This window comes from Cervus canadensis, chromosome 18, assembly GCF_019320065.1.
Source record: "Cervus canadensis isolate Bull #8, Minnesota chromosome 18, ASM1932006v1, whole genome shotgun sequence".
NCBI classification, from domain to species: domain Eukaryota; kingdom Metazoa; phylum Chordata; class Mammalia; order Artiodactyla; family Cervidae; genus Cervus; species Cervus canadensis.
The window spans coordinates 20,353,566-20,378,347 of NC_057403.1; the positions used below are offsets into that span (position 1 = coordinate 20,353,566).

Consider the following 24,782-nt stretch of genomic DNA (forward strand, 5'->3'; position numbering starts at 1 on the left):
TCTTGTTCTTTGGCATTTTATTTCAAAATGGTAGCTAGGGAAAAAAAAAAAAAAAGAAAAATCAACTGCAGCACCGGGAGATCCGGCCTGAAAACGGAGATGCAGATTTGGGGTCAAGGTGTATCCCTGACCACAACACGGAGCAGCGGGGAGTACGGGTCCCCAAGGCCTGAGTGGCGGGGCTAGGGGCCAAGACGCCTGGGTCAGGCCCTTATGGCTTTGGGAGTGTAACGTGGGAGCACCTGAGACCCAGGCTTCCCGGCTCCCCCGTCTTTTACTTCATATTGCACTTCAGGTGAGTCATTGGTACGGAGGTGAAGGTCCAACAGGGGCTGGATGCTACAGGTCAGTGGTCCGTGGAGTGGTCCAGCGTAGCCCAGAGCATTACACCGGGAGCATCCATTCATGGGCTTTTGATCCGTGCTATGGGAGAACAAACACAGGCGGAGGTGAGAGGAAGACACACTACAACTCCCAGCAGGCCCTGGGGCATCCTAGCCTGAGTGCCGGCAAAGTTACGCCCCAGGGCCTCATGGGAAATGTAGTCCGCTTCCCGGAAGCCCACCGACAACCATGGGGAGGAGGAATCGTGGCAAAGATGGCGCAGAGGCCCAAAGGAGTTGTAGTTCTGCAAAGAGGAGTTCTTGTAGGCTCTGAAGGCTCGGGGGGAAAAAGTTCTTCAGCTGAGACAACCTGGATAGGCAGGAGGTATAGTTCTCGGTCCAGATACTCAGGAATTTACAGAAGCTCACAGAAAAGGAGCTTCCAGTTCCAGTGCCAGGAAAGGCAAGATAGCTCGGTTCAGACGAATCAAAATACCTCCAGAGGCTTATGATAGCAAACGTTCGCAGGCCACAGAGTCGGGGCAGAGTCCAGAGGCTGGTAGGAGCAAGATTTCTCAAGCCAGCGGAATAGCCCAGGGCTCCTGGGGATCCCAGGGACTCGGAACTCGGTGACCAGAATGTTGGCTTCAGGTCCCGAGGCTCATGGGAAGGGAATTTCTCAAGCCGGGCTCCCGAGGCTCATGGGAAGGGAATTTCTCAAGCCGGGCTCCCGAGGCTCACAGAGAAGCCCCCTTTAGTCCCAAGAAGTGCTCTAGGCCATAGGGCCTCGAGGAAAGCAAACTCAATCGGAGGCCCAGAGGCCGATGGAAGGAGCCGTTTTCAGCTGGTGGGACTATGGTGGGGGGTGGGGGAGGGGAAGCCTCAGTTCAGAGGCTCGTGGGACGGGAACTTCTCTTGGGCAACCGAGCATCCAGCCCCGCTCCCAGCTGGTGCACCTCACCTGGATCGCCTTCAGTTCCTTGTAGAAGCGGAGGATAAGCTGGGGCCCGTTTTCCATAGTGGGAATGTGGACATGCTGGGGAAGAAAGGGTGGTAAGGACGGGCCCCCACCACCTTCTTCTCCCTGACGGTCCAAGCTGGCCCTTCCTCACCTTGCCTTGGTACAGGATTTGGTGCACGGGGCAGACCTGGCAAGCGGTGCCTGAACCAAAGACTTCTTGGACCCGGCCGTCCTCCAGCGCCCGCAGGAACTCCTTCATGGTGATCTTACGCTCTACCACTCGGAACTCACCCTGCGGGGCAAGACACAAATAACCTCTGAGCCCGGGGTGCTGCCCTGCCGCTCCCTCCGTGTGGATGGTGAAAAAGACAGAGACGTGCCACTGTGCCCCAGTCCCCTCCACCCACCCCCCAATACTCCAGCCCTGCAACACAGCAGTACCCCATCACTCTGGCCACCCGAAGACAGCATGCTCTCACCCAGGTCCGGGCCAGGTCCAGCAGACTCTGTCGGATTACTCCAGGTAGGATGATGCCGTCTAGTGGGGGGGTCACCAGTTCCAGCACTGGGTAAGGTGGAAGAGAAGCCGGAGGGGGCGTGTTACCTCACACCATCCCAACCTCTTAGGAGCCTCCCCATTCACTGCCAAGCCCCAAGACCTGCAGCCCCTAAGAATTTCTGCTCCCACCCACTTCCGCCCGGCCTGGGGTTGGTCATGGGTGGGCTCACCCCCATCCTCATAGGTCCAGAAGACGAAGATGTTCATGGTGCCCACCTCAGTGAGCTCGTGATCAGGCCCGTACAGCCAGAGGACCTGCTCGCAGCCCTTCTTTTGTGCCTCCTGCTGCACTAACACGGTGGGCCCATAATTCCTGGAGGACAGCAACATGGTGGACCAGGTCAAGAGACCTCCAGCCTTCCCCCGATGTGGCCCGATGTGAGTCTTTCCAGACCAGCGCTCATCTTGCTCCCGCCCGACTCACAAACAGCTGTGAGGTCCTTCAAAACCACCTGTGATGTCACCTCCTCTGAGAGGCTTACTGAACCTCCAGGCTGGGTTTCAAGCCTCCTCTGGGCTCTCGTGATCAACTGGCCACCTCGATGCTTTCCCGTTTTGCCCTGATTTAACACTCACTGTCTCTCCCCCAGAGCTGACCTCTCACCTCGTCTGCTCACAAGCCTTCCAGGGCTCCCCACTGCCTCTGGGACAAGATCCCAGCCCTTTAGTCCAGTGTCAGGGCTGGGCCTGGTCTGGGACTACCTGTTAAGCCTTTTGCAAAAGCCAGACTTATTTTTATTCTCTGACAACTTCGGTGACTCTGCCCCTCCCCCCTGCCTCCACTGGTGTGTTCCCAGGATTTGAAATCGACCCACTCCAGTATTCTTGCCTAGAGAATTCCATGGATGGAGGAGCCTGGTGAGCCACAGTCCATGGGGTTGTGAAGAGTCAGACATGACTGAGCAACTCACATACACACCACTTTTGTATTCAAGAAACCATCTCCACCCTACCCATTGGACCTCCTCTGTGAGGACTTTCCTGTGTTCTGGTCATCTCCATCAGAGCATGTGCCGCCCTCGATACTGGGGCTCGCACCAGCCTGGGAGCCCCTGGAGGGCAGGGCCCAGATCAGACTCATCTGTGTCCCCAGCTTCACCCAGCACAGGGGTTCAGTTCAGTTCAGTTCAGTCGCTCAGTTGTTTCTGACTCTTTGCGACCCCATGGACTGCACCACACCAGGCCTCCCTATCCATCACCAACTCCTGGAATTTACTCAAACTCATGTCCATTGAGTCGGTGATACCATCTAACCATCTCATCCTCTGTCGTCCCCTTCCTCTCCCGCCTTCAATCTTTCCCAGCATCAGGGTCTGTTCAAATAAGTCAGCTCTTCGCATCAGGTGGCCAAAGAATTGAAGTTTCAGCTTCAACATCAGTCCTTCCAATGAACACTCAGGACTGATAGCCTTTAGGATGGACTGGTTGGATCTCCTTGCAGTCCAAGGGACTCAGGAGTCTTCAACACCACAGTTCAAAAGCATCAATTCTTTGGCACTCAGCTTTCTTTATAGTCCAACTCTAACATCCATAACTAACTATTGGAAAAACCATAGCCTTGACTAGACGGACCTTTGTTGGCAAAGTAATGTCTCTGCTTTTTAATATGCTGTCTAGGCTGGTCATAACTTTCCTTCCAAGGAGTAAGCATCTTTTAATTTCATGGCTGCAATCACCATCTGCAGTGATTTTGGAGCCCAAGAAAATAAAGTCCGCCACGTGTTTCCCCATCTATTTGCCATGAAGTGATGGGACTGGATGACATGATCTTAGTTTTCTGAATGTTGAGCTTTAAGCCAACTTTTTCACTCTCCTCTTTCACTTTTATCAAGAGCCTCTTTAGTTCTTTGCTCTCTGCCATAAGGGTGGTGTCATCTGCATATCTGAAGTTATTGATATTTCTCCCGGCAATCTTGATTCCAGCTTGTGCTTCCTCCAGCCCAGCATTTATCATGATGTACTCTGCATATAAGTTAAATAAGCAGGGTGACAATATACAGCCTTGACATGCTCCTTTTCCTATTTGGAACCAGCCTGTTGTTCCATGTCCAGTTCTAACTGTTACTTCCTGGCCTGCATACAGATTTCTCAAGAGGCAGGTCACGTGGTCTGGTATTCCTATCTCTTTCAGAATTTTCCACAGTTTATTGTGATCCACACAGTCAAAGGCTTTGGCATAGTCACTAAAGCACAAATAGATGTTTTTCTGGAACGCTCTTGCTTTTTAGATGATCCAGCGGATGTTGGCAATTTGATCTCTGGTTCTTCTGCCTTTTCTAAAACCAGCTTGAACATCAAGAAGTTCACGTTGGCCCTCAGGAAACCTCATGAGATATGTTTTGAAAGGACCTGAATGAACTCCCAGCTGGGGCCACACCTGCTGTCCCAACACACCCTACGCCCGCCCTCTGCCTTATCTGCATCCTAACCCTCCGTGCCCTGCTGAGCCGAGGCCCGTGGCAAGACAGATAAACCCACAGGAAGTCCACAGGCAGGCTGGTGGATGCCAGAGCCCCTGGGCATGACAGGAGCTGATGGAGGTTGGGTTTTCAGGGGAGGCTACCTGGAGGAGAGACCAGTGAGCTAAGTGTGAATTCATTTCTAGAGACTTCCCTGGGGGCCAATCTGAGTTTCTCCACTGGACACCCAAAGACACACCCTGGTCTCTGATGCCCCTTGCACCAGACCCGAGGGGTGGGCAAGGCACTACTTACCCTCCCAGCTTGTAGTTGCCGACCCCACCCACCCAGGCCCGGATGAATGATGGATCTGCCAGGAGGGAGATAGGTTTCAAGGCATCTCCAGAGAAGTAGGCGCCCACCGGGCTGAGAATGACGAACAGGAGGGCTCGAGTGGGGTGGCCGACACCTAGCGAGGGCTGCAATGGGCGGAAGGGGGCATCAGGGACCCAGGAATCCAGGCCCCCAGCCCCTTCCCTGACCCATGCCTGGGTCCCCGGCCCTTCTCCTTCAGGAAGGCAACCCACCCCCCAAGTGTGGCTCCCCAGCCCCCCGGAGCCGGCCCACCTCGTTCCCGATCAACACAGGCCGCACGTAGAGGCTAGTGCCCGCGCTGCCAGGGACCCAGTCCTGGTCCACTTCCACCAGCCGGCGGATGCACTCCAGCAACTCAATTTTGTCGAAACTCTGGGCGGGATGAAGATGAGTCAAGGGACCCTCACGACCCTGGCCCCCGCCCATGCCCCCCTACCCCACCCTCCTCGGGCGGCAGGGTCCCCTCACCGGCAGGCAGAGGCGGATGGCCGAGCGCAGCATCCGTTCCATGTTGAGCCAAGGTCGGAAGAGGCGCACGCGCTGGTCCCCGCCTTTGAACGCCTTCATGCCTTCAAAGAGCTGCAGGGAGAGGAAGGGCGGGAGGCCAGGGTTCAGGGAGACAGCTCACTCAGCCAAGGAGAGACAGAGGCTGATACACAGGGATACAGACAGAAAAATACAGCGAGCAAGGAAGAGATTAACCCACTGAGCACAGAGAAGCGGAGAGAGAGAAAAGATCCGACAGACCAGGAGAGGAGACAGCAAAGGACAGAAGCCAGAAAAAGCAGAACAGAGAGACCCAGAGCAAGGAGCATGCTTTGTTTAAACCCTTTCCACGTTAGTGGGACCATTTCTCAGGAATGAGGATGACGTGGAAGTTACCTATTTATTTATTTATTTGGCCACACCACATGCTTTGTGGGATCTTAGTTCCCCCGACTAGGGATTGAACCCAGGTCATTCGGCAGTGAGAGCTCAAAGTCTTAACCACTGGACCATCAGGGAATTCCCAGAAGTTATCTTTTTAAATAGACTTTTTGTGTTTTAGAGAAATACTTTAATAGCCATGGATGAAATCATACAATGTCCACCCAGATGGCCAATGGGAAAAGATGCTCAATATCGCTAATTATTAGAAAAATGCAAATCAAAACTACAGAGAGGTACTACTTCATAGGTCAATATGGCCATCATTCAAATGTCTACAAATAACCAATGCTGAAGACCGTGTAGAGAAAGGGACCCCTCCTACACTGTTGGTGGGAATATAAATTGGTGCAACCATTATGGAATACAGTATGGAGGTTCCTAAAAAAAAAACCAAAAAACTAAAAATAGAGTTGCCGTATGATTCAACAACCCCACTTGTAGGCATATATCAGACAGAACTAATTCAAAAAGATGCCTGCACCCCTGTGTTCATGGCAGTGCTATTTACAATAACCAAGATATGGAAGCAATTTAAATGTTCATCAACAAATACATAAATAAAGATATCACTAAAGAACCACCCCCCTACTCCCACTGAGCCCAGGGCAGTTCTTGGTGAATAGTAGGTTTCTGTTGACTGGATGAATAAATGAATGAATGAAGAATGCAAAATAAAAATAATTGGAGTATTTGGGGGAAAAAAGTGTAAAAATAAGGGCAAGAGGTAAGAGAGGGAAGCTGCCTTATCAGATATGAAAACAGATTATAAATCTACAATACGTAAAGTCACATTGACAAATGAACTGACAGATCTAACAATGCAAGAGACTAGAAAGTGGATTATCGTATAACTGAATCACTTTGTGTATACCTGAAACCATCACAATATTGTAACCCAACTGTATTTCAGTAAAAATTGTAAAAACATGATCAATTCAGTTAAATGGTGCTGACCAACCAAATATCCATTTCTGGGGGGAAAAAAAAATTAACTTTGATCCCTCCTTCATACCTCACATCAGGAAAATTTTCAGGTTTAAATGAAATTTCTTCTGTAAGCAATAGAGGAAAACACAAGAGGACCATTTTATATTTTGAATTGGGGCTGGTGTTCTAAACATGGCAAGTCACAGAAACCAAAAAGAAAAGACTGCATAAAAATAAACAAACTGGGTAGAAACTTTCAACTCACATCACAAACAACTTATCTTTAATACACAAGGTACTCCTCCAAATAAATACAGAAACCCACTCTAATAGAAAAATCAGCCAAGAAAATGGACAGTTCACAGGAAGGAACTAAAAATGGCTCTTACGTTGTGAAAAGATGGTCAATTCCACTCATAATCAGGGAAGAGAAGGCAAATTAAAATTACTTTGAAGTGCCTTTAAAAACACTTAGGAGGTTACACAACATCTAAAAGTTTGACAAGGGTCATCCAGGGTAAGGGGAAAACAGGCCTGGCGGGTAAGTGTGGAAAATGACACAACTTCTATCACAACATCTGTCACAGAAGATATTGATGACTCAACATCTTTCAACAGTTACAAGCACATACACCCTTTGCGCCAATAGTTCCGGAAATTGAAAGGAGAGATATATTTGCTCTTAAAGGAAGTGAAGGGTTTGCTAGTTTACTGCAGTGCTGTTTATAATAGCACAAGACTGAAACAACCTAAGTGTCCAACATGGAATACTACACAGCAGCAGAAAAGGACAAAGCTCTTCAAGGGCGGCTCAAGAATCTCTAGGCTCCATTAAAAGAAGGAAAAATGAAAGTGCTCGTCACTTGGTCGTGTCCAACTCTGTGACCCCATGGACTGTAGCCCACCAGCCTCCTCTGTCCATGGGGATTCTCCAGGCAAGAATACTGGGGTGGGTTGCCATTTCCTCCTCCAGGGGATCTTCCCAACCCAGGGGTCAAACCCACATCTCTTGCATCTCCTGCATTGGCAGGTGGATTCTTTACCACTCTGCCACCTGGGAAGCCCTATGTAAGAGATATCATGAAAGACATGTTTTTTGGATGCTCAACCCCTTCATCTGCACTCACTCTGCTAAAGAAAAAGTATTGGGTCCCCAAAAGTACTTTTGTCCTCCAAAAGTACTGTTGGAGGACATCCTATCATGCTGGGCTGAAAGGAGAGCCAAATAAATGGTGATCTCCAAAAGCCACCTTCCTGGGGGGGACTCTGTAGACATGTCCTGACCATCCGTCCTTTGTATCTGTTCCCCACGCTGGGTCTCCTTTGCACAGAACTGATCCATTCGAATCAAATGTCCAGAGTAGGTGGGAAGAAAAACCATCAAAATTCTGAAAAGAAAAGAAAAAAAAATGCAGGGGAGACCATGCCTAACATTGGAGAACGACTCCGTAAGGGACAAAAATTACTCAAACTGCCAACCAGCTACTAGAACTGCAGTGTGTCCCTCCAAAAGTTTGCAACAAGTAAAGCTTCTTTGGAAAAGACTTTACTTTCAGCCATAGCTTGAAGCTGGAGACTGGGTCAAATGCCTTCTGGGTCATTCTCCTCGTGGGCCCTCACCAAGTCCCACAAAGCCAATCCTCCTCCTCCTATGTCCCCATATCAGCATGGTCCCATGGTCTACACAGTCACCCGACTAAACAAACCCCCAGGCATGGTCCTCAGCCTTCCCTGCCCTTCTCTAGCCCAGCCGGTCAATCCCTGGTATCCCTGAATCTCTCTGCCCCATCCCCTCCTGGTGATCCCCCCGGCTCTGATCTCAGCTTATCCTTCACATGGCCTGAGAGAGGTCTTACTCTACCTGCTCCATGCCTGCTCAGAGTCCTCTGGGGCTCCCAGTGCCCTTGACAAGGCCCCAGCTCCTCTGGGGTTCTGATGACATCCTCAGCCTCCCCGTAGCCTCCAACCCCATGCTTCCCTCCCAAATATACCAGGCTCTTCTTTGGACTGTGTCTTTATACTGATGTCATCTCTCCCTCTAAGGGTCTTGGCTCCCCTCTTTGCCAGGAAAGACCCCACTTTCGGTCGAATCCGAGGTAGGGTAGGCGTTCCTCTTCTGGCCTCCCACAATACCTCAGCTGCCTCCATCAGAGTCCAGGTCCCCCTGGGTGGTCACCAAAGGGTGGGGGTTTTCAAGTGAAGGAACTGGGTCTGCTCATCTCGGGGGACCCGGCATCACCCAACATGGGACCTGGAACATGACAAGCCTCAGAAAAATGGATGAGGAGTGCGTGGAAATGAGAAACACACAAAAAGCAAACCCAGGGAGGTAGACCCAGCAAGAGACCCAGCAAGATGGAAGAGATGCAGGGAGAGACGGGGGAGGGAGGGCAGTCGCCCTGCCACCTGCAGGGAGTAGTGCAGAGCGGAGCAGGCCGGGTGCAGCGTGAGGTTCTGGAAGGGCTGGATTCGGGGCTGGCCCCAGCCCTTCTCCTGGTTCCATTCCACCATCAGCATGTGGTCGGTGAATGTCTTCCCGAACAGCAGGGGCTGGCTGGGGTCAGGCTTCTTATGAGGCTCCTGTGTCATTTCTAGCTGCAGGTCAGCAGCCTGAGAAAAGACAGGGGTCCTAGAGTCTGACCACAGCTTCTAATCTGAAAAACTACAACTCCCAGGAATCCCTGGGGCTGAGAACCAGAGAGAAGAGGGATCTGTCGTCCCAGAGGCTTCTGGGACATGCAGTTTCATCTCTTTCCCATGGCCTGATGGCAAGCAGTTAGGCTAACCCATTGCCACCCACCTTCACCTTTGGACCTTGGATCTTTTGAAGAGGCCCAAAGCTAGCTCCCAGCCCTTGCCTCCCTCAGACCCACTGGTCCAGACCCCCAGCCCCTCTTCCTTGAGATCCAACCCTAATCCCCACTGTCACCTTGAAGCTGGATGAGGCATATCTTCTGGGACCACACAGAAACCAAGGTACAGGGAGAAATCTGGGGGTCCAAATCTGGGGGTGGGGATAGAAGTAAGAAAGGTGATGAGACCAGGAGACAGAAAGAGCAGGGGGTCCTGGCACCCATCTTTCCCACAACCTGCACTCAGGATGTTCCTCGGGCATGCTCTGTCCCAGGCCCAGTGCTTCCAGACAGAGCACACGGCCCTGGCCAGGTCCCTTCCCCTGTCCTGATCAGCGTGGAGCAGGAGATCCCCAAGGAGGCCAAGTCCGCTCCCTGCCCCCACAAGGGCCGTCTCAATAAAGAGCTGAATCGGCTCCCATCCCTTCCTCCAAGCTGGGGCAAAGTCAAATACAGGCGCCTCCTACCCCAGGGAACTTTGGCCCCAGCCCTGCCTGAGCCCAGATCAGACAGAGGACGACAAGAGAAGGTGTGTAGGTAAGTGAAGGCCTCCCTGGGGAACTCAAATCCTGAAAAGAGTTAGAAAAGTGGAGGACCCATAGGTCATGCTCCCCCAGGACCCAGGAACCAGGGCCCCAGTCCTTCCTATTACAGACCCCGGATTCCAGGCCCCCACCTCAGGTTCCAGACCTCCAGCCCCCTCCACCCTCAGACCCAGAATTGCAAGTCCTTCTCTTTGGGAGCATTAGATCAACTGGGCTTAGCTTACTTGAGGCCCCAGTCCCACAACTTGGACACCAGCAATTCCCATTCCCTATGGTCCCCAGGGCTGTAGGGAACCGAGGGGCAGCCACATACACTTGGGGAGCACCCCAGTCATCAAGAGACACTGCTCAGACGAACACTTCTGCTCGGATCAACACTTCCCCTGTGGTCCGGCCCGAGGCCAGAGGGGGAGAGAAGGTCTGTCTGGGTCTAGCAGGATGGCTTCTCCCCTACAGTCTCTGACCTCACGATACCTCTTTCCTCAGCCTGGTGGGAAGGCAGCTGTGATGAGGTTTGGCAGAGACGGAACAGCCTAGCCTACTCCTGGCCTGTGAGCTGAGGGGACAGAACAGATGGGAATGGCCGAAGTCACTGGTCAGTAGGTGAGTCATGGGGAGACGGGGGCTGTGGGTTTGGAATGTCCTAAAGTCAGATATGCAGATGACACCACCCTTATGGCAGAGTGAAGAGGAACTAAAAAGCCTCTTGATGAAAGTGAAACAAGAGAGTGAAAAAGTTGGCTTAAAGCTCAACATTCAGAAAACTAAGATCATGGCATCTGGTCCCATCACTTCATGGGAAATAGATGGGGAAACAGTGGAAATAGTGGCTGACTATTTTTTGGGGCTCCAAAATCACTGCAGATGGTGATTGCAGCCATGAAATTAAAAGACGCTTACTCCTTGGAAGGAAAGTTATGACCAACCTAGATAGCATATTAAAAAGCAGAGACAGGGACTTCCCTGGTGGTCCAGTGGCTGAGACTCTGCACTCCCAAGGCGGGGGGCCAGGGTTCAATCCCTGCTTGGGGATCTAGATCCCACATGCTGCGGCTGGGACCTGGTGCAGCTAAATAAATAAATTTGAAAAAAAAAAAGCAGAGACATTACTTTGCCAACAAAGGTCCATCTAGTCAAGGCTATGGTTTTTCCAGTGGTCATGTATGGATGTGAGAGTTGGACTGTGAAGAAAGGTGAGCGCCAAAGAATTGATGCTTTTGAACTGTGGTGTTGGAGAAGACTCTTGAGTCCCTTGGACTGCAAGGAGATCCAACCAGTCCATCCTAAAGGAGATCAGTCCTGGGTGTTCATTGGAAGGACTGATGCTGAAGCTGAAACTTCAATACTTTGGCCACCTGATGGGAAGAGTTGACTCATTGCAAAAGACCCTGATGCTGGGAGGGACTGGGGGCAGGAGGAGAAGGGGATGACAGAGGATGAGATGGTTGGATGGCATCACCGACTCGATGGACATGAGTTTGAGTAATCTCTGGGAGTTGGTGATGGACAGGGAGGCCTGGTATGCTGCGATTTGTGGGGTCTCAAAGAGTCGGACACGACTGAGCGACTGAAATGAACTGAAAGTCTAGGCCATGAAGTCTGAGGAGTGGTCCGGGATGTTATGAAGGCCAGACAGCTTCTGGGATGATCGGAGTGTGGGTCCTGAGCATGGCCTCTAGGTGGCGCTCTGTGGCCTGCCCAAGCCAGGGGCGGATTACTGCCCAGGAGGCGGACAAGACACCCGTGGTATGGAGATAACACCCACCAGCAGGGCAGAGGCAGGCAGCAGGTGGACAAGAAAGCAGCCCTCAGAGGAAGGCAAAAAGGAAAAAAGTAGAGAAGAGGGAGAATAAGAGACAAGGAAGTAAAAGACACGGACATTAAGGAACAGGAATCCAAGGCCAAGGGAAGTCAAATTAGATATGATCATAGAGGGGCTCAGCGATAAAGAATCTGCCTGTCAATACAGGAGACTTGGGTTTAATCCCTGAGTCGAGAAGATCCCCTGGAGAAGGGAATGGCAACCCACTCCAGTATTCTTGCCTGGAGAATCCTAAGGACAGAGGAGCCTGGTGGGCTACAGTCCGGGGGTTAAGAAGAGTTGGACATGACTGAGCAACTAACACTTTCACTTTCATACAGAGAGAAGGGAAAATCCCCTGGAGGGGGAAATGGCAACCCACTCCAGTATTCTGGCCTGGGACATCCTTTGGACAGAGAAGCCTGGCAGGCTACAGTCCATGGGGTTGCAAGAGTTGGACACAGCTTGGTGACTAAACCACCACCACCACCATATATAGAGAGAGACTGAGACAAGACACACGAGGGAGGGAAATTCAGGCATGGTAAAGCCTGGAGAAATCAAGAAAAAAAAAAAAAAGAAATACTGAAGGCAAGATAAACTGAAGCCATAAGAGAGAGAGAACAGGAAAAAGGAGAGAAATAGATCAAGACCCAACTCCGGGGGACAGCATAAAGTGAAAGGGAGACCTAGGGAATCGAGGAGAGACTGGCAGAGACAGAGCAATGCCAATCCCTGGAGAGAAACAGTCTCAGCGATGTTTGGAGACAGAGATATCCAGGAGAGACAGAGACGAGGAGCAGGAAAACCCACCCACAGGCAGAGAAAAGGCGCCGGGCGCTGTTTCCAGGAGATTATAAATCTGTACTGGCCACAGAGACACTGTCACACTGGGAGAAGCTGCCTTCATCCTCCCAGGATATTTTTCTGGGGGCAGGGTTCTCACCTCACCTCAGGGAAGGTGCCCACCACCTGATACCTCAAACAATTGGGGGACTGGGCCCCAAGATCTCAGATGATTGCTGGGCTTTAGGGACATAGAGGTGTAAAAAGGACTGGGGCTGAATTAGGAAATGAGAAATGGTTGGAGTTGGGGTGGGGTATGCACAGGGCAGGGCTCTATAACATGATGGAATCTCCACTGACCCCAGCACTCACAGCCCAAGGCTGTCCTACCTCCACGGCCCAGGAGTGTCATCATAAAGCCAAGATTGTCCCAGACACAGCCCAGGCTGGTCTCTGTCTCAACTCAGAAAGGAAACATCTGTCCTGCTATCCATCCAGCTAACAGTCCCATATAAAGTCAGGTACAAAGTTAACAGGAACCATTTTTCCCAATGTTAAGCTGCAGCTGTCAAGGGTTATAAAGACTCCCTTCTTCGAGTTGTTATTGTTTCCTTCCTCAGTGAGAAACCTTGTTCTCTCAAATCACAGGCTCTCTGAAGCTCTGCCTGTTGACATGTATCAATAAGAATGGAGGGTCCCACTCTTGGCAGGAGAATCCCTGTCGATGACAATGAGGTACTAACTCTATTTTCAACCCTGGCACAGAGTTTCAGATAAGGGGTTTCCGGGACACAACATTCTACCTCTATCTTTAGTGCCAAGAAAATAGGGCCTTGGGTCCTAGTCCCAGTCCAGACCTGAAACTGAACTCTGCCTTCATCCTGCTCCCACTCCTAGAGGTTCTGGGAATCTTCTCCTGTCGCCCCCAAAGGCTGATTCCTCCCTCCTAACCCATCCTGTCGCCCCAGGCCCATGCTTCTCCCATTGCCGTCTTCTCTTCCATATATCCATCCCTAGAAGTCCCACCTGGGTCCCCCTTCCCACCGATTACTTCTCTCCCTTCATCCCCATTAAAGCCTCGTGCTCCTTTCTAAGGGGCCCCCTCCTCCTTGGCTCCCTGCAGCGGAACCTGAGTGCGGGAGGACCGGCGCCCCATCGGATGGGCCACCGGCGAGTGGTCCACCCGGAAGTGCGCCTCCCCTAAGAGCTCCCCAGACCCCGGCCGCGAACCCACCTGCCTCAATGCCGCTGCAGCCATGGTCTTTGCGGCTGGTATCTGTGCCTGCCCAGGGCGCGGCCCGGGATAAAGACGTTCCGGCCCCGCCCCGCTCACGCCTCCTTCTGTGGGATGGTTTGTCAGCCTAGCACCCCAGGCGGGCCTGGCCTTCCCAGTTGCAGCGCGCCCGCGGGGAGCAGGGCCGTACCGCAGAGCGCATGCGCTAGACCCCGCGAGAAGAAGGGAGTAACTTAAAACACACCCTCCTTCCAGCCCGGACGCTAGAGTGTGCATTCAGCGGTTTTCAGAAATGCATTTTAATAGGTACAGTACCGTGGTGGAGAGCTAAAGGGAAAAGAAGGGAGGGGTGGGGAGCAGAAATCTTCACGTATCGCGATTCTTGGTGAAAAGAAAAACCACGCAATTAAGATCGGTGGGCGCAGGTGTTATGTAAAAATACACTTTTTGAAGGGAAAGGACTCTGAAGAGGGTGGCAGATAGGGATGAAGGGCAAGCTTCACTCTGACCGGATGCTTCCCTGTTTGAATATAGGTTTCCTTTCCAACGAGAAGATATACGTGTACTCTTTGTAACTTTTTAAAGAGAGAGACACCCAGGGTTCACCATGCCTCCTTCCAGCCCTTTTCATCAGGGACGCCTGGAAATGTTCAGTTCCCCAGTTCACCAATGAGCTCCAGTGAGCAGCCTCTAGGCAGGATTCCCTGGTTACGCCCCTTCAAGACTCTCTCCCCAATTTCATGACCCCCAGAGGCAGACAGTCGATTACAGTCCCTGCTGAGTGCGTGCACGCTCAGTTGTGTCCGACTCTGTCCATGGGATTTTCCTGGCAAGAATACTGGAGTGGGTTGCCATGCCCTCCTCCTTCCCGACTCAGCAGGGATCGAACCCGCTTCTCCTGCATTGCAGGCGGATTATGTACCCACTGAGCCACTTGGGAAGCCCTACAGCCCCTCAGGATCTCTCTAATCGCTAGCAATTCAAACCTGTTTCAGTGTTCCCTATATCGTGCCCCGAGGTCACCGTGCGAACCAGCTCCCCCCCCGCCCAAAATCTTCCGTGGTCGAAGTTCCCCCATCGCCTGCATCCAGGTTACTGTGACACCAAACTGTTGTTCCTGTTGTATCCTCAAACTCTGCTCTTTAGGTCACTCTACCCTGAGACATTTTGCTCCCAAATTCTGGTTCCCCAGCACGAAAAGCCACAGGCCCAGGCAGTCAAATTCTGAGTCCTTCCCGGCAGGGTGTCTCCTTGTTTTCCTTTCCACCTGCCCAGTCCTCCTCCCCTACCACCTAGGCTGGAGCCGCAAGGGTGCGGCGCCCAGGCGGCTCCCCGCCTCTGCCACGGCCAATCAGCGGTTGCCGCACACACCCCCGCCTCGGCCAATCCCGCTGCAGCGATGCAGCCCCACCTCCGCACCCGGGGACTCACCCGGGATAGGGCCCCTCGCCCCATCTGAGGGGGAGGCCAGACTCCGCTCCCTCCCAGCCGGGGCGTCCACACCCCCTAATTTCCTCCTCCTCAAACCCTGGAGTCCAGATCCCAGCCCTTTCTCCCTCTGACCCGGCAGTGTCAACCCCCTAGCTTTCTCTTCCCTCATTATTTTTGGTGCTGGCCAGCCTCCTACTCAGCTGCAAGCGAGGTCAAAGCTCCTTTTCCCTAAGGGCCAAGAATAAGGTGGAGGCCTGTTTGCTTAACTCCCTCCATTATCTCCTAATGAGAGCTTAATTGACTCTCCCTTGCGGGCCTTTTTAATTAGCTCGCTGGAGAAGCCGACCTGCAATACTTTTCCCAGGAGCCCTCGGCTGCAGTCTCTTGCTGCAGGGCCTGCCGGGAGTTGTAGTCCCTCGGGTCCAAGCCACGCGTAAGAATGCGTGGGAGCTGGGTGGGGCGGGGTCGGGCGACCCGGTCCTGGCATGGTAGGACTCATAAAGGGCCGGAAATAAATGCAATGATGCCCTCCTCCTGGTTGCAAAGTGCTTTTATGGGAAACTGTGGGGGTGGTTTGGCACATTGGTGAGTGGGCTGAATGTCTACAGTCGGGGCTGGGGTGGGTGGAGTGCTGCACCTGAGAGGCAGAGGGTGGAAACTGGAATTTGGGAGACTGAGTTTGGGGTGGGAGAACCCTCGTCAGGGAGGCCCAGGTGGAAATGTGGGGGATCAGGAAGGGGTGGTGGGGGCCTCCGCCGGGGCGGCCTGGCCTGCCTTGCGCCCATACCCCAGCTCCGCACCCCCAGTCACGAGCAGCTCAGTCCCCGTGCAGAAGCTGGCTTCGGAGGCCAAGAACACAGCAGCAGCCGCCACCTCAGCTGGCTGGCCCATGCGGCCCAGGGGCTGGGGAGAGACAAGGAGGGAAGGAGAATCAGGAGGAGCCCCGCCTGACCTCCACCCCCACACCGCCTCGACCCGGCCCCCACTCTACCTGGGCCAGTGTGCCCTCTCGGATTGTAGCAGTGGGGTCAGGTGTTGAGGCCGCCAGCTCTTCCCACAGAGGGGTCCAGATGTTTCCAGGGGAGATGCTGGGGTGGGGGAGGACAGGGGGTCAGGGACGTCCAATGCACACACTGCCCCTTGGGCTCACTCCCCCAAGAGGCTCTCCACCCACGTGGAGCTGCTCACCAGTTGACACGGACGCCATATTGACTCTCATCCAGGGCCAAGGCTTTGGTCAGGGCTGTCACTGCCCCCTGCAGAAGACGGGGCACGGAGAAAGTTCAGACCGGAGGAGATGAGGTTCCTTCTGCCGTCTCCTCCCACCCCTGAAGGAGGGCATGGCAACCCACTCCAGTATTCTTGCCTGGAGAATCCCATGGACAGAGGAGCCTGGCGGGCTATTGTCTACAGGGTCCCAAAGAGTCAGACACGACTGAGCGACCTAGCATGCAACCTAGCATGCGTGCACCCAACCAGGGGGCGTCAAGCAGGGGCATCGGAAGAGGGAAGTCACGCTCTCCCCGCAGGTCTCATCCGGCTGCACCAGGCTCTGTTTCCTGGAAGGCCAGGTGGCCATGCCTCAGGCCATACCTCAGGGCTGAGGCACCTGCAGGAAGGGGCGGGTCTCTCAGCGGCGTACCTTGGTGGCCACGTAGGGAACCGCCTGGGATTGGCCGATCGCCCCGACCAGGCTGGAGATGTTGATGACATTTCCCCGGCTCTTGCGCAGATGAGGGAGGGCGAGCTGGGGAGACAGAAAGCGGAGTAAGCTGCCAGCCTGTCTCTCTGCTCTTCAGTCATGCAAGACCTTGAGTAAATTCCAATTCTATCCCTCCCTCCCTTGCCTTGGGCAAGGCCCGCTCCTATCACAAAAGATTGATTAATGGGTACAAGGTGGCTTACCCCAAGGGATACTCAGAATGGGAAGCTAAACAAGTTCCCTCTCCGGATCACCCCACCAGCTCTTGCAGACCTCGACTCCCTCACAAAACAGCCTCTGCCCCATCCTCAGTGCTGTATCTTCAGATACTCCCCCAAGTGTTCCAACCTCAGGGCCTCTGCACTTGCTATTCTCTCTGCCTGGAATGTTTTTCCTGACATAGCATGTGACTTACTCCTAGGGTGACCAACTCTCCCCAGTTTTCCCAGGACTGAAGGGTTTCTGAGGACATGGGACATTCAGGTCAGGGCTGAAAGGAGACGATCCTATCCCCTCAGCAACTTCAGTGCAAATGTCACCTCCTCAGTGAGCTTTCCCTGACCATGCTCTTTAAAACATCATGTTTTTTTTTTTTAAAGGATGGCTAGGTGTCCAGTTCTGTAGGAGTTTGGCTTACTAATCCTAAGTGGCCATTCACACATACATTCAACACACTGTGACTTTCTTTTTTGGCAGCACCTCATATCTTAATTCCCCGACCAGGGATTGAACCCACACCCCTACGGAGGAAGCACAGAGACTTAACTACTGCACCACCAGGGAAGTCCCTACCATTCTATTTAAAAACTGCAACCTGCCTATCCCTGGGCCCCCAACCAATTAACTCCCTCCTCTCCCCCACCCTGGAAAGCTGAGGTCCACGGGGACTGAGCCAGGCTTATTCGCCACCTCATCTCAGCACTGGGCACACAGCTAGTGTTCAATAAATATTTGTCCCACACTGCTGTGGCCCCTGTCCAACCCTCACGTGCACTCCTTGGCTGGCATCCTCCCCCACCCCTCCACCAAGGTCACCTATGCCTCTGTGTGGCTACATCAAGGACCTGCTAGTCTCTTATCAGCCTGACCTCTGCACCTCCCTCCCTCCCTTCAGACAACCCGATCTGAGAGAGCCTGGCTCACTCAGCGGACGCACTGTAGCACTCACCCTGGCCTGATTCCACTTCCCCTAAATGTTGGGGTTCCTGGGTCCGCTTCTTGCCTCCCTGCTCTGCCATGGGAGCCCCACTTCCCTGGGTTTCCACAGGCACCTCCTAAGTCTCCCTCGGGCGCCCCTTGTGGAGCTCCTGACCTGCCACCTGCGGGCATTTCCATCTCTGTCTCAAGGGCAAAACTTAAGTGTTGGGTCCCCCAAACCTGCCCCCATCCCTGGTCCTCAGTCTCTGACGTGGGGTCCACTCCCACTCAGCCTCTCAAAACAGAGTCTCAGGAGATCTGGGTGGCCTTCCAGAGACTCCCCCTCAGGTCCTCAACAGACCCATCACCAAGGTGCTCTTAAATCTCTACAAGTCCCCCGCTCACTAATTCATTCAACCAACATTTCATGAGGACCTATTAAGTGCTGGGTAACGGGGTAAAAGCCGGGGATACTGCAGGAATTAAGACCGGGAGAGATTTCTGCCCTCATGGAGCTGAAGTTGCATGGGGAGGCAGCCTGAAGCAAATGCAAGTGCACTGTGGAATGTTCTAGAGTGTGGTCAGGCTTCCCAGGTGGCTCAGTGGTAAAGAATCTGCCTGCCAAAGTGGAAGACAGGTTTGATCCCTGGGTCGGGAAGATCCCCTAGAGAAGGAAATGGCAACCCACTCCAGTATTCTCGCCTGGGAAATCCCAAGGACAGAGGAGCCTGGCGGGCTACAGTCCATGGGGTTGCAAAGAGTTGGACACAACTTAGCAACTAAACAGTAAATAAAGAGTGTGACTGGGGGCACGAAAGCAGAAGGAGAACAGGATAAGGGAGAATGGGACTGTTGGGCTGGGTGCAGTTTCAAACAGGGTGCCCGAGGGTGGGCTTTGGGAAAGTGCGAGTATGTTCAGTCATTTCAGTCGTGTCCAACTCTTTGAGACCCCATGGACTGTAAGCCTCCAGTCGCCTCTGTCCATGGGATTCTCCAGGCAAGAATACTGGAGTGGGTTGCCATTTCCTTCTCCAGGGCATCTTCCTGACTCAGGGGTCGAACCTGTGACCCCTGCAATGGAAGCATGGAGTTCTAATCACTGGATGGCCAGGGAAATCCCAGATTTGAGCATTTTGAGTCCAGGTGTGAGCTGTGGGCATCTCTTAGAGAAAACTATGCCAGGCAGCAGGAACACAGAGTGCAGAGGCCCTGAGGCAAGGCCAGGCGGGGCGTGTTTGGCAGCAACGAGGCCACTGTGGAGGGAGGTGAGATCAGAGGAGTGACAGGGGTCAGATTGCGTGAGGCCTTGAAAGCCACCTCTTCTCACGTGCGCAAATGCAACCGCCTCCTGATGTCAGTTCCCACCCCACTCTGCCCTCTGATTTCTTCCTCATACAAGAGCCAGTGTGGTCTGTTACTAGTAACGATCTTAGTATTCACGGGCTAACATCATCTTCCCGGCGGGCACTAGTAGTAAACAACCTGCCTGCCAATGCAGGAGTAGCAAGAGACACGGATTCGATCCCTGGGTCAGGACGATCCCCTGGAGGAGGGGCCTGGCAACGCACTGCAGTATTCTTGCCTGGAGAATCCCATGGACAGAGGAGCCTGGTGGGCTACAGTCCATAGCGTCACAAAGAGTCCAACAGGACTGAAGCGACGTAGCACGCACATCACCTTCTTGCTCAAATGCTTTCGATGCCTCCCTGTTGCTCTTGAGGTGAAGACCAGATGCCTCAGGGATTTCCCTAGTGGTTCAGTAGTTAAGTCTCCACACTCCCAAATGCAGGAGGCTCGGGTTCTATCCCTGGTCAAGAAACTAAGATCCCACATGCCACTCAGCGTGGCTGGGAAAAAAAAAAAGACCAGATGCCTCAACAGGGCCTCCAGGCCCCATGTATGTGCCCCTCAACCCCTTCCCTCAGCCTTAGGTCCTCAACAGACCCATCACCAAGGTGCTCTTGAGTCTCTATGATTCCCTTGCTCATTAATTCATTCAACCAACATTTCATGAGGACCTACTATGTGCCAGGTAACAGGGTAAAAGCTGGGGATACTGCAGGAAACAAGACTGGGAGAGATTTCTGCCCTCATGGAGCTCAAGCTGTGTGGGGAGGCAGCCTGAAGCAAATGCAAGTGCACTATGGAATGTTCTAGAGTGTGTTTGGGCTCCTAATTCTCTCTCAGGGCCAGGCCTGTGCACAGCCTGCTCCCTCCCAGGAACATCTGCATCTCTGTGTACCTCCATTAAGGACCCACCGGACTCTTAACGGCCTGACTCCCTCCCCTTCAGACACCAATCTCCCCCACCTCTCCCCGAGTTAACATCTCTCATCTTTCATTTCCTCCAGGACGCCTACCATGACTTCCAGAACACACTCACTCATATAAACTCGTCTCTTGTTTATTTAGTAACAGTTGGCTGCCCTGTGACTATAAACTCCACAAGGGCAAAGACCACGTGGTGCACCCCCGCCCCCAGCCTTTGATGAGTAAATTAGATAAATGAATGGATGGGTCTCTAAGAACCTATCCAGCTCTGAGCGCTTACAACAGACACTCCAGTGCTCAAACACCTTCTGTGAACGCCCTCCTGACAAGATTCCCTTTCCTTAACTATATAAATATCCCAACCTCCTCTGGTGTTTTTTCTAACCTGGGGAATGGCTAACTTTGCGTCAGAATTCGCCAGGGAGGTCAAAGACCCAGAGATTCTGACTCAGGAGGCCTGGGCTGGGGTCCCAAGAATCAATATTTATAGAACTTGCAAGGAGGCGCTTCCCTGGTGGCCCAGGGGCTAAGACTCCAAGCTCGTAATGCAGGGGGCATGGGTTCGATCCCTGGTCAGGGAACTAGATACCTCGTGCCACAACTAAGACTCGGCACTGCCAAATAAACAAATAAATATTTTTAAAAATAAATAAAGGGCTTACAAGGGATGCTGGTGGTGGTGATGATGATGGTGATGAAGGTAATAATGACGATGGTGGGAGGATGATGGCAATGATGAAGATGGTCATGACAATGATGGTAAATGATGATGATGTTGGTGATAGTGCTGATGGAAATGATGGTGATGGTGATTAAATTGATGATGGTGGTGAAGGTGGCCATCATGGTGACGATGGATATGATGAGGCTAATGATGACAATGATGGCAACGGCAGTCATGGTGGGGATGGTCATAATGACGGTGGTGCCAAGGACAGCACCTTACGCATGTGACAAATTTCTTTGCAATAGGCACTGGGACAGAGGCAAGAACAAGCAGACAAAAGTCTTTGCCCTCTGCAAAACCAGATGCAATGGGCAGACTTTGGAGCTTGCTGTGAACAAATCAACTGTATTAATAATAAGACATTTGGGAACAACTAGGTGAATTTAAATAGGGCTTGGGCATTAAATGGTATTAAGAAATTGCTGTTCATTTTCTTAGGAGAGCTAATAGTAATTTGGTCATGTAAAAAAGTCTTAATTTTAATTTTTAACATGAAGTCAAATTTTTCATTGTTAGTCTTGCTTTCTTTTCTTTTCTTTTTTTTTTTTTGCCACCCCAAGCCACTTGTGGGGGTTTTAGTTCCCTGACCAGGGATTGAACCTGGGCTCTTGAGTCCTAACCACTGCAATGCCAGGGAATTCCCTAAATGTATTTTTTAATTAAAACAGTATTTGGCTTTCCTTTGCCTCTTGGGAGTGGGAGGTAACTCTTGGGTTCATGTTTCCCCGTGACTCCCAGAGTGTCCCCAGGGAGTGGCCCCCACTTGCCCTGGTGATGCCCTTCATTGGCTCCCTGACAACTACTCCCCAGGCTGAAGATAGTGATTCACAGGATTGCTTTCCATCCACCCTGCCCTTCAATCCCCACCTAGGCTCTGCTTCTGGGGGAACCCCAACTAACACAGGTGTGGCCACGAAACTGTGATGATAAGAATTCTAAAAGTCTGAATAAGAAAGTTTCAACATTAGCTAAGACCATGGTATCAGTGTTAGTCTTACTGTGATTTCATAAAAGAATGTTCTTTTGGTTTTAGGAAATGCCCTCCAAAGCACTATGGGTAAAGAGACATCATACATATACTTGCGGACTCAGTTATGTCTTTGCAACCCCATGGACTGTAGCCCGCCAGGCTCCTCTGTCCATGGAATTCTCCAGGCAAGACTGCTGGAGTGAGATACCATTTCCTTCAGGGAATCTTTCCAACCCAGAGGTCGAACCCGAGTCTCTTGTAGCTCCTGCATTGGCAAGTGGATTCTTTACCACTTGCCCCACGTGGGAAGCCCTCAAAATAGATTGCAACTTATTCCCAAATACAGAGATAGAAGGATATAGCAAATGTGGTTTAAAGAAAAAAAAAGTGTTAACAACGGGGAGTCTGGATATACAGGAGTTCTCTGTACTATCCTGGAAATATTCTGCACGTCTTAAGGTATGTCAAAATAAAAATAAATAAATGTTCTAATCCATTGGTAGTATTCATGAAGTTCTTACTAATGAAATTATATGATGTCCGGGTAGGGGATGGTAGAAGGCAATGGATACAACAAGCTTAACAAAGTGTTTCTAATATAATTGGACTTCCTTGATGATTGGTTAAGGCTCCCAGGTCAGGGAAGTTCCACATGTCACACAATGTGACCAAAATAAATAAAATAAAATATATTAACCTTGCAAAATATTTATAATTGCTAAGGGCAAATGGAGATGGAGGATTTCTTGGTCTTAAAATCCACCTGGGTGGTTTCTGCCCCAGGGCCTTTGCTACTCTTTTGGCAAGCAAAACGTCCTTTGTCTCTACTTCCTTCACTTCCACTCAAAGTTCAGCTCATGCGTTACCCTTTCCCTACTATTCCTCCCAGGCTTCATTTGCATGTGTATCAGAGACTGCAGACTGAGTAGCCTCCAGAAACAGGATGGAGCAAGGTTCACAAAAACAATGATACCTTGCAGAGAGTAAACTGGGTGCCAGGCATGTTCTGAGGGCTTTGTGGGTATTTAATTTAATCATATTCAATTCTCAGGACAGCCCCAGGAATTAGCTAACGCTATTCAGCTTCCTACTACAGATGAGAAAACCTAGATGCAGAGAGACTGAGTAACTTGCCCAATGTTACAAGCAAGGAGTGACAGAGAAACCGGGCAGGCAGACACCAGATCTAGACCCTCAGAGGTTTCCGCACCAGCCAGTCACAGGTAAGAGTCAGGAGGAGACCCAGGAGGGAGAACTTGGGACTGGGATACAGTGGAGAGTCAGGCCACGTCTAGCAGACTGTCACCCTCCCCGTGGGTCCAGTTGGCCAAATTTCCAGGAGAAACCAGAAAACTGGTTGTTTATGAGACATTTCTCTCTCTCTCTCTTTTTTAAATGCTGATAGCTAATGAGGGAGGGAGAGAAAGAAAAAAATACATAGGGCTTCCGTGGTGGGGCCCAGTGGTAAAGAATCCACCTGCCAATGCAGAAGACACAGGTTCCATCCCTGGTGGGAAAATCCCCCCTGCTGTGGAGCAATTAGACCTTCACGCTGCAGCTACTGAAGCCCGAGGAACCTAGAGCCCATTCTCAGCAACAGGAGAAGCCACCGCAGTGAGAGGCCCTGCGCACAGCTACAGAGTCGTCCCCACTCTGCACAACTAGAGAAAAGCCTGAGCACAACAAAGACCCAGCACAGCCAAAAGAAAACTTTAATTTAAAAAAACAACAAATATATATATATATGCACACACATATCCTTTATGGGCTGTGATTTATGCCTGTGTTACTGTACAGAGGTGCTAATCTTCCTCTTATTATTATTATTATTATTATGCCATGCCCCACAGCTTTCAGGGTCTCAGTTCCCAGACCAAGGATTAACCCCACACCCTTGACAATGAAATCAGAGTCCTAACCACTGGACTGTCAGGGAATTCTGGCTGTGCTGTCACTCAGTCATGCCCGACTCTCTGTGACCCCATGGACTGTAGCCCGCCAGGCTCCTCTGTCCATGGGGATTATTCAGGCAAGAATACTGGAGTGCTAAAAAGAATTCATTTGAATCAGTTCTAATGAGATGGATGAAACTGGAGCCCATTATACAGAGTGAAGTAAGCCAGAAAGATAAAGAACATTACAGCATACTAACACATATATATGGAATTTAGAAAGATGGTAACGATAACCCTATATGCAAAACAGGAAAAGAGACACAGAAATACAGAACAGACTTTTGAACTCTGTGGGAGAAGGTGAGGGTGGGATGTTTCAAAAGAACAGCATGTATACTATCTATGGTGAAACAGATCACCAGCCCAGGTGGGATGCATGAGACAAGTGCTCGGGCCTGGTGCACTGGGAAGACCCAGAGGAATCGGGTGGAGAGGGAGGTGGGAGGGGGGATCGGGATGGGGAATACAGTGTAAATCTATGGCTGATTCATATCAATGTATGACAAAACCCACTGAAATGTTGTGAAGTAATTAGCCTCCAACTAATAAAAAAAAAAAAAAAAAAGAATACTGGAGTGGGTTGCTATGCCCTCCTCCAGGGAATCTTTCCAACCCAAGGATCGAACCCAGGTCTCCTGCATTGCAGGCAGATTCTTTACTGGTCTGAACCACCAGGGAAGCCCACGCATACTGGAGCGGGTAGCCTATCCCTTCTCCAGGGGATCTTCCCAACCCAGGAATCAAACCAGTGTCTCCTGCATTTCAGGCGGATTCTTCACCAGCTGACCTAGGCACCAATCTTAGAAGCTGAACAGAAATTGGGGATAGGAGCCACGGCTGACTGGTTGAGCAACAGATTATCCAGTTTCCCCAGGGATATTTCACCTGGATCTCGGA

The 24,782-nt window shown here is 51.6% G+C and overlaps 2 protein-coding genes and 1 long non-coding RNA gene across 6 annotated transcripts in view; 1 reads left to right on the forward strand and 2 right to left on the reverse strand.

Moving 5' to 3' along the window:
• BCAT2 (branched chain amino acid transaminase 2) lies at positions 1–13,962 on the reverse strand. 2 transcript variants are annotated; one of them, XM_043435365.1, is made up of 11 exons: positions 13,693–13,962; positions 9,404–9,478; positions 8,881–9,084; positions 5,086–5,196; positions 4,870–4,989; positions 4,558–4,721; positions 2,014–2,156; positions 1,764–1,849; positions 1,436–1,576; positions 1,285–1,359; positions 1–423 (listed from the first exon to the last, which is right to left on the reverse strand). In XM_043435365.1, exons 1-11 carry the CDS (start codon positions 13,714–13,716, stop codon positions 385–387), a joined length of 1,182 nt encoding a protein of 393 aa, XP_043291300.1. In that variant the 5' UTR covers positions 13,717–13,962; the 3' UTR covers positions 1–384. The 2 variants fall into 2 exon arrangements, with proteins under 2 accessions (XP_043291300.1, XP_043291301.1); XM_043435366.1 differs by lacking the exons at positions 8,881–9,084; positions 9,404–9,478 and having other exon boundaries at positions 13,693–13,955.
• The window catches only part of LOC122420325, a 22,794-nt gene continuing 7,835 nt past the window's right edge, over positions 9,824–24,782 (forward strand). The window contains exons 1-2 of the long non-coding RNA XR_006263258.1: positions 9,824–9,863; positions 10,358–10,474. This is a non-coding gene — a long non-coding RNA (uncharacterized LOC122420325). The remainder of the gene's footprint in view (positions 9,864–10,357; positions 10,475–24,782) is intronic.
• Positions 15,658–24,782, reverse strand: part of HSD17B14 (hydroxysteroid 17-beta dehydrogenase 14) — a 17,552-nt gene continuing 8,427 nt past the window's right edge. For all 3 annotated transcript variants that reach the window (XM_043435368.1, XM_043435369.1, XM_043435367.1), the window contains 4 exons: positions 16,766–16,870; positions 16,312–16,379; positions 16,115–16,211; positions 15,658–16,026 (listed from right to left, as the gene is read on the reverse strand). In XM_043435368.1, the coding sequence (XP_043291303.1) occupies positions 15,853–16,026; positions 16,115–16,211; positions 16,312–16,379; positions 16,766–16,870 (444 nt within the window). In that variant the 3' untranslated portion in view covers positions 15,658–15,852. The remainder of the gene's footprint in view (positions 16,027–16,114; positions 16,212–16,311; positions 16,380–16,765; positions 16,871–24,782) is intronic.

Bases quoted from the DNA above. Each gene is read 5' to 3' on its own strand.
- BCAT2 (XM_043435365.1), bottom strand. From the start codon at position 13,716: ATGGCTGCAGCGGCATTGAGGCAG. The intron at 1,360-1,435 runs GTGAGGAAGGGC...TTTCTTCCCCAG, and splicing joins AAATCCTGTACCAAGGCAAG to CATGTCCACATTCCCACTAT. The intron at 424-1,284 runs GTGAGGTGCACC...GTTCTCCCATAG, and splicing joins AGGAACTGAAGGCGATCCAG to CACGGATCAAAAGCCCATGA.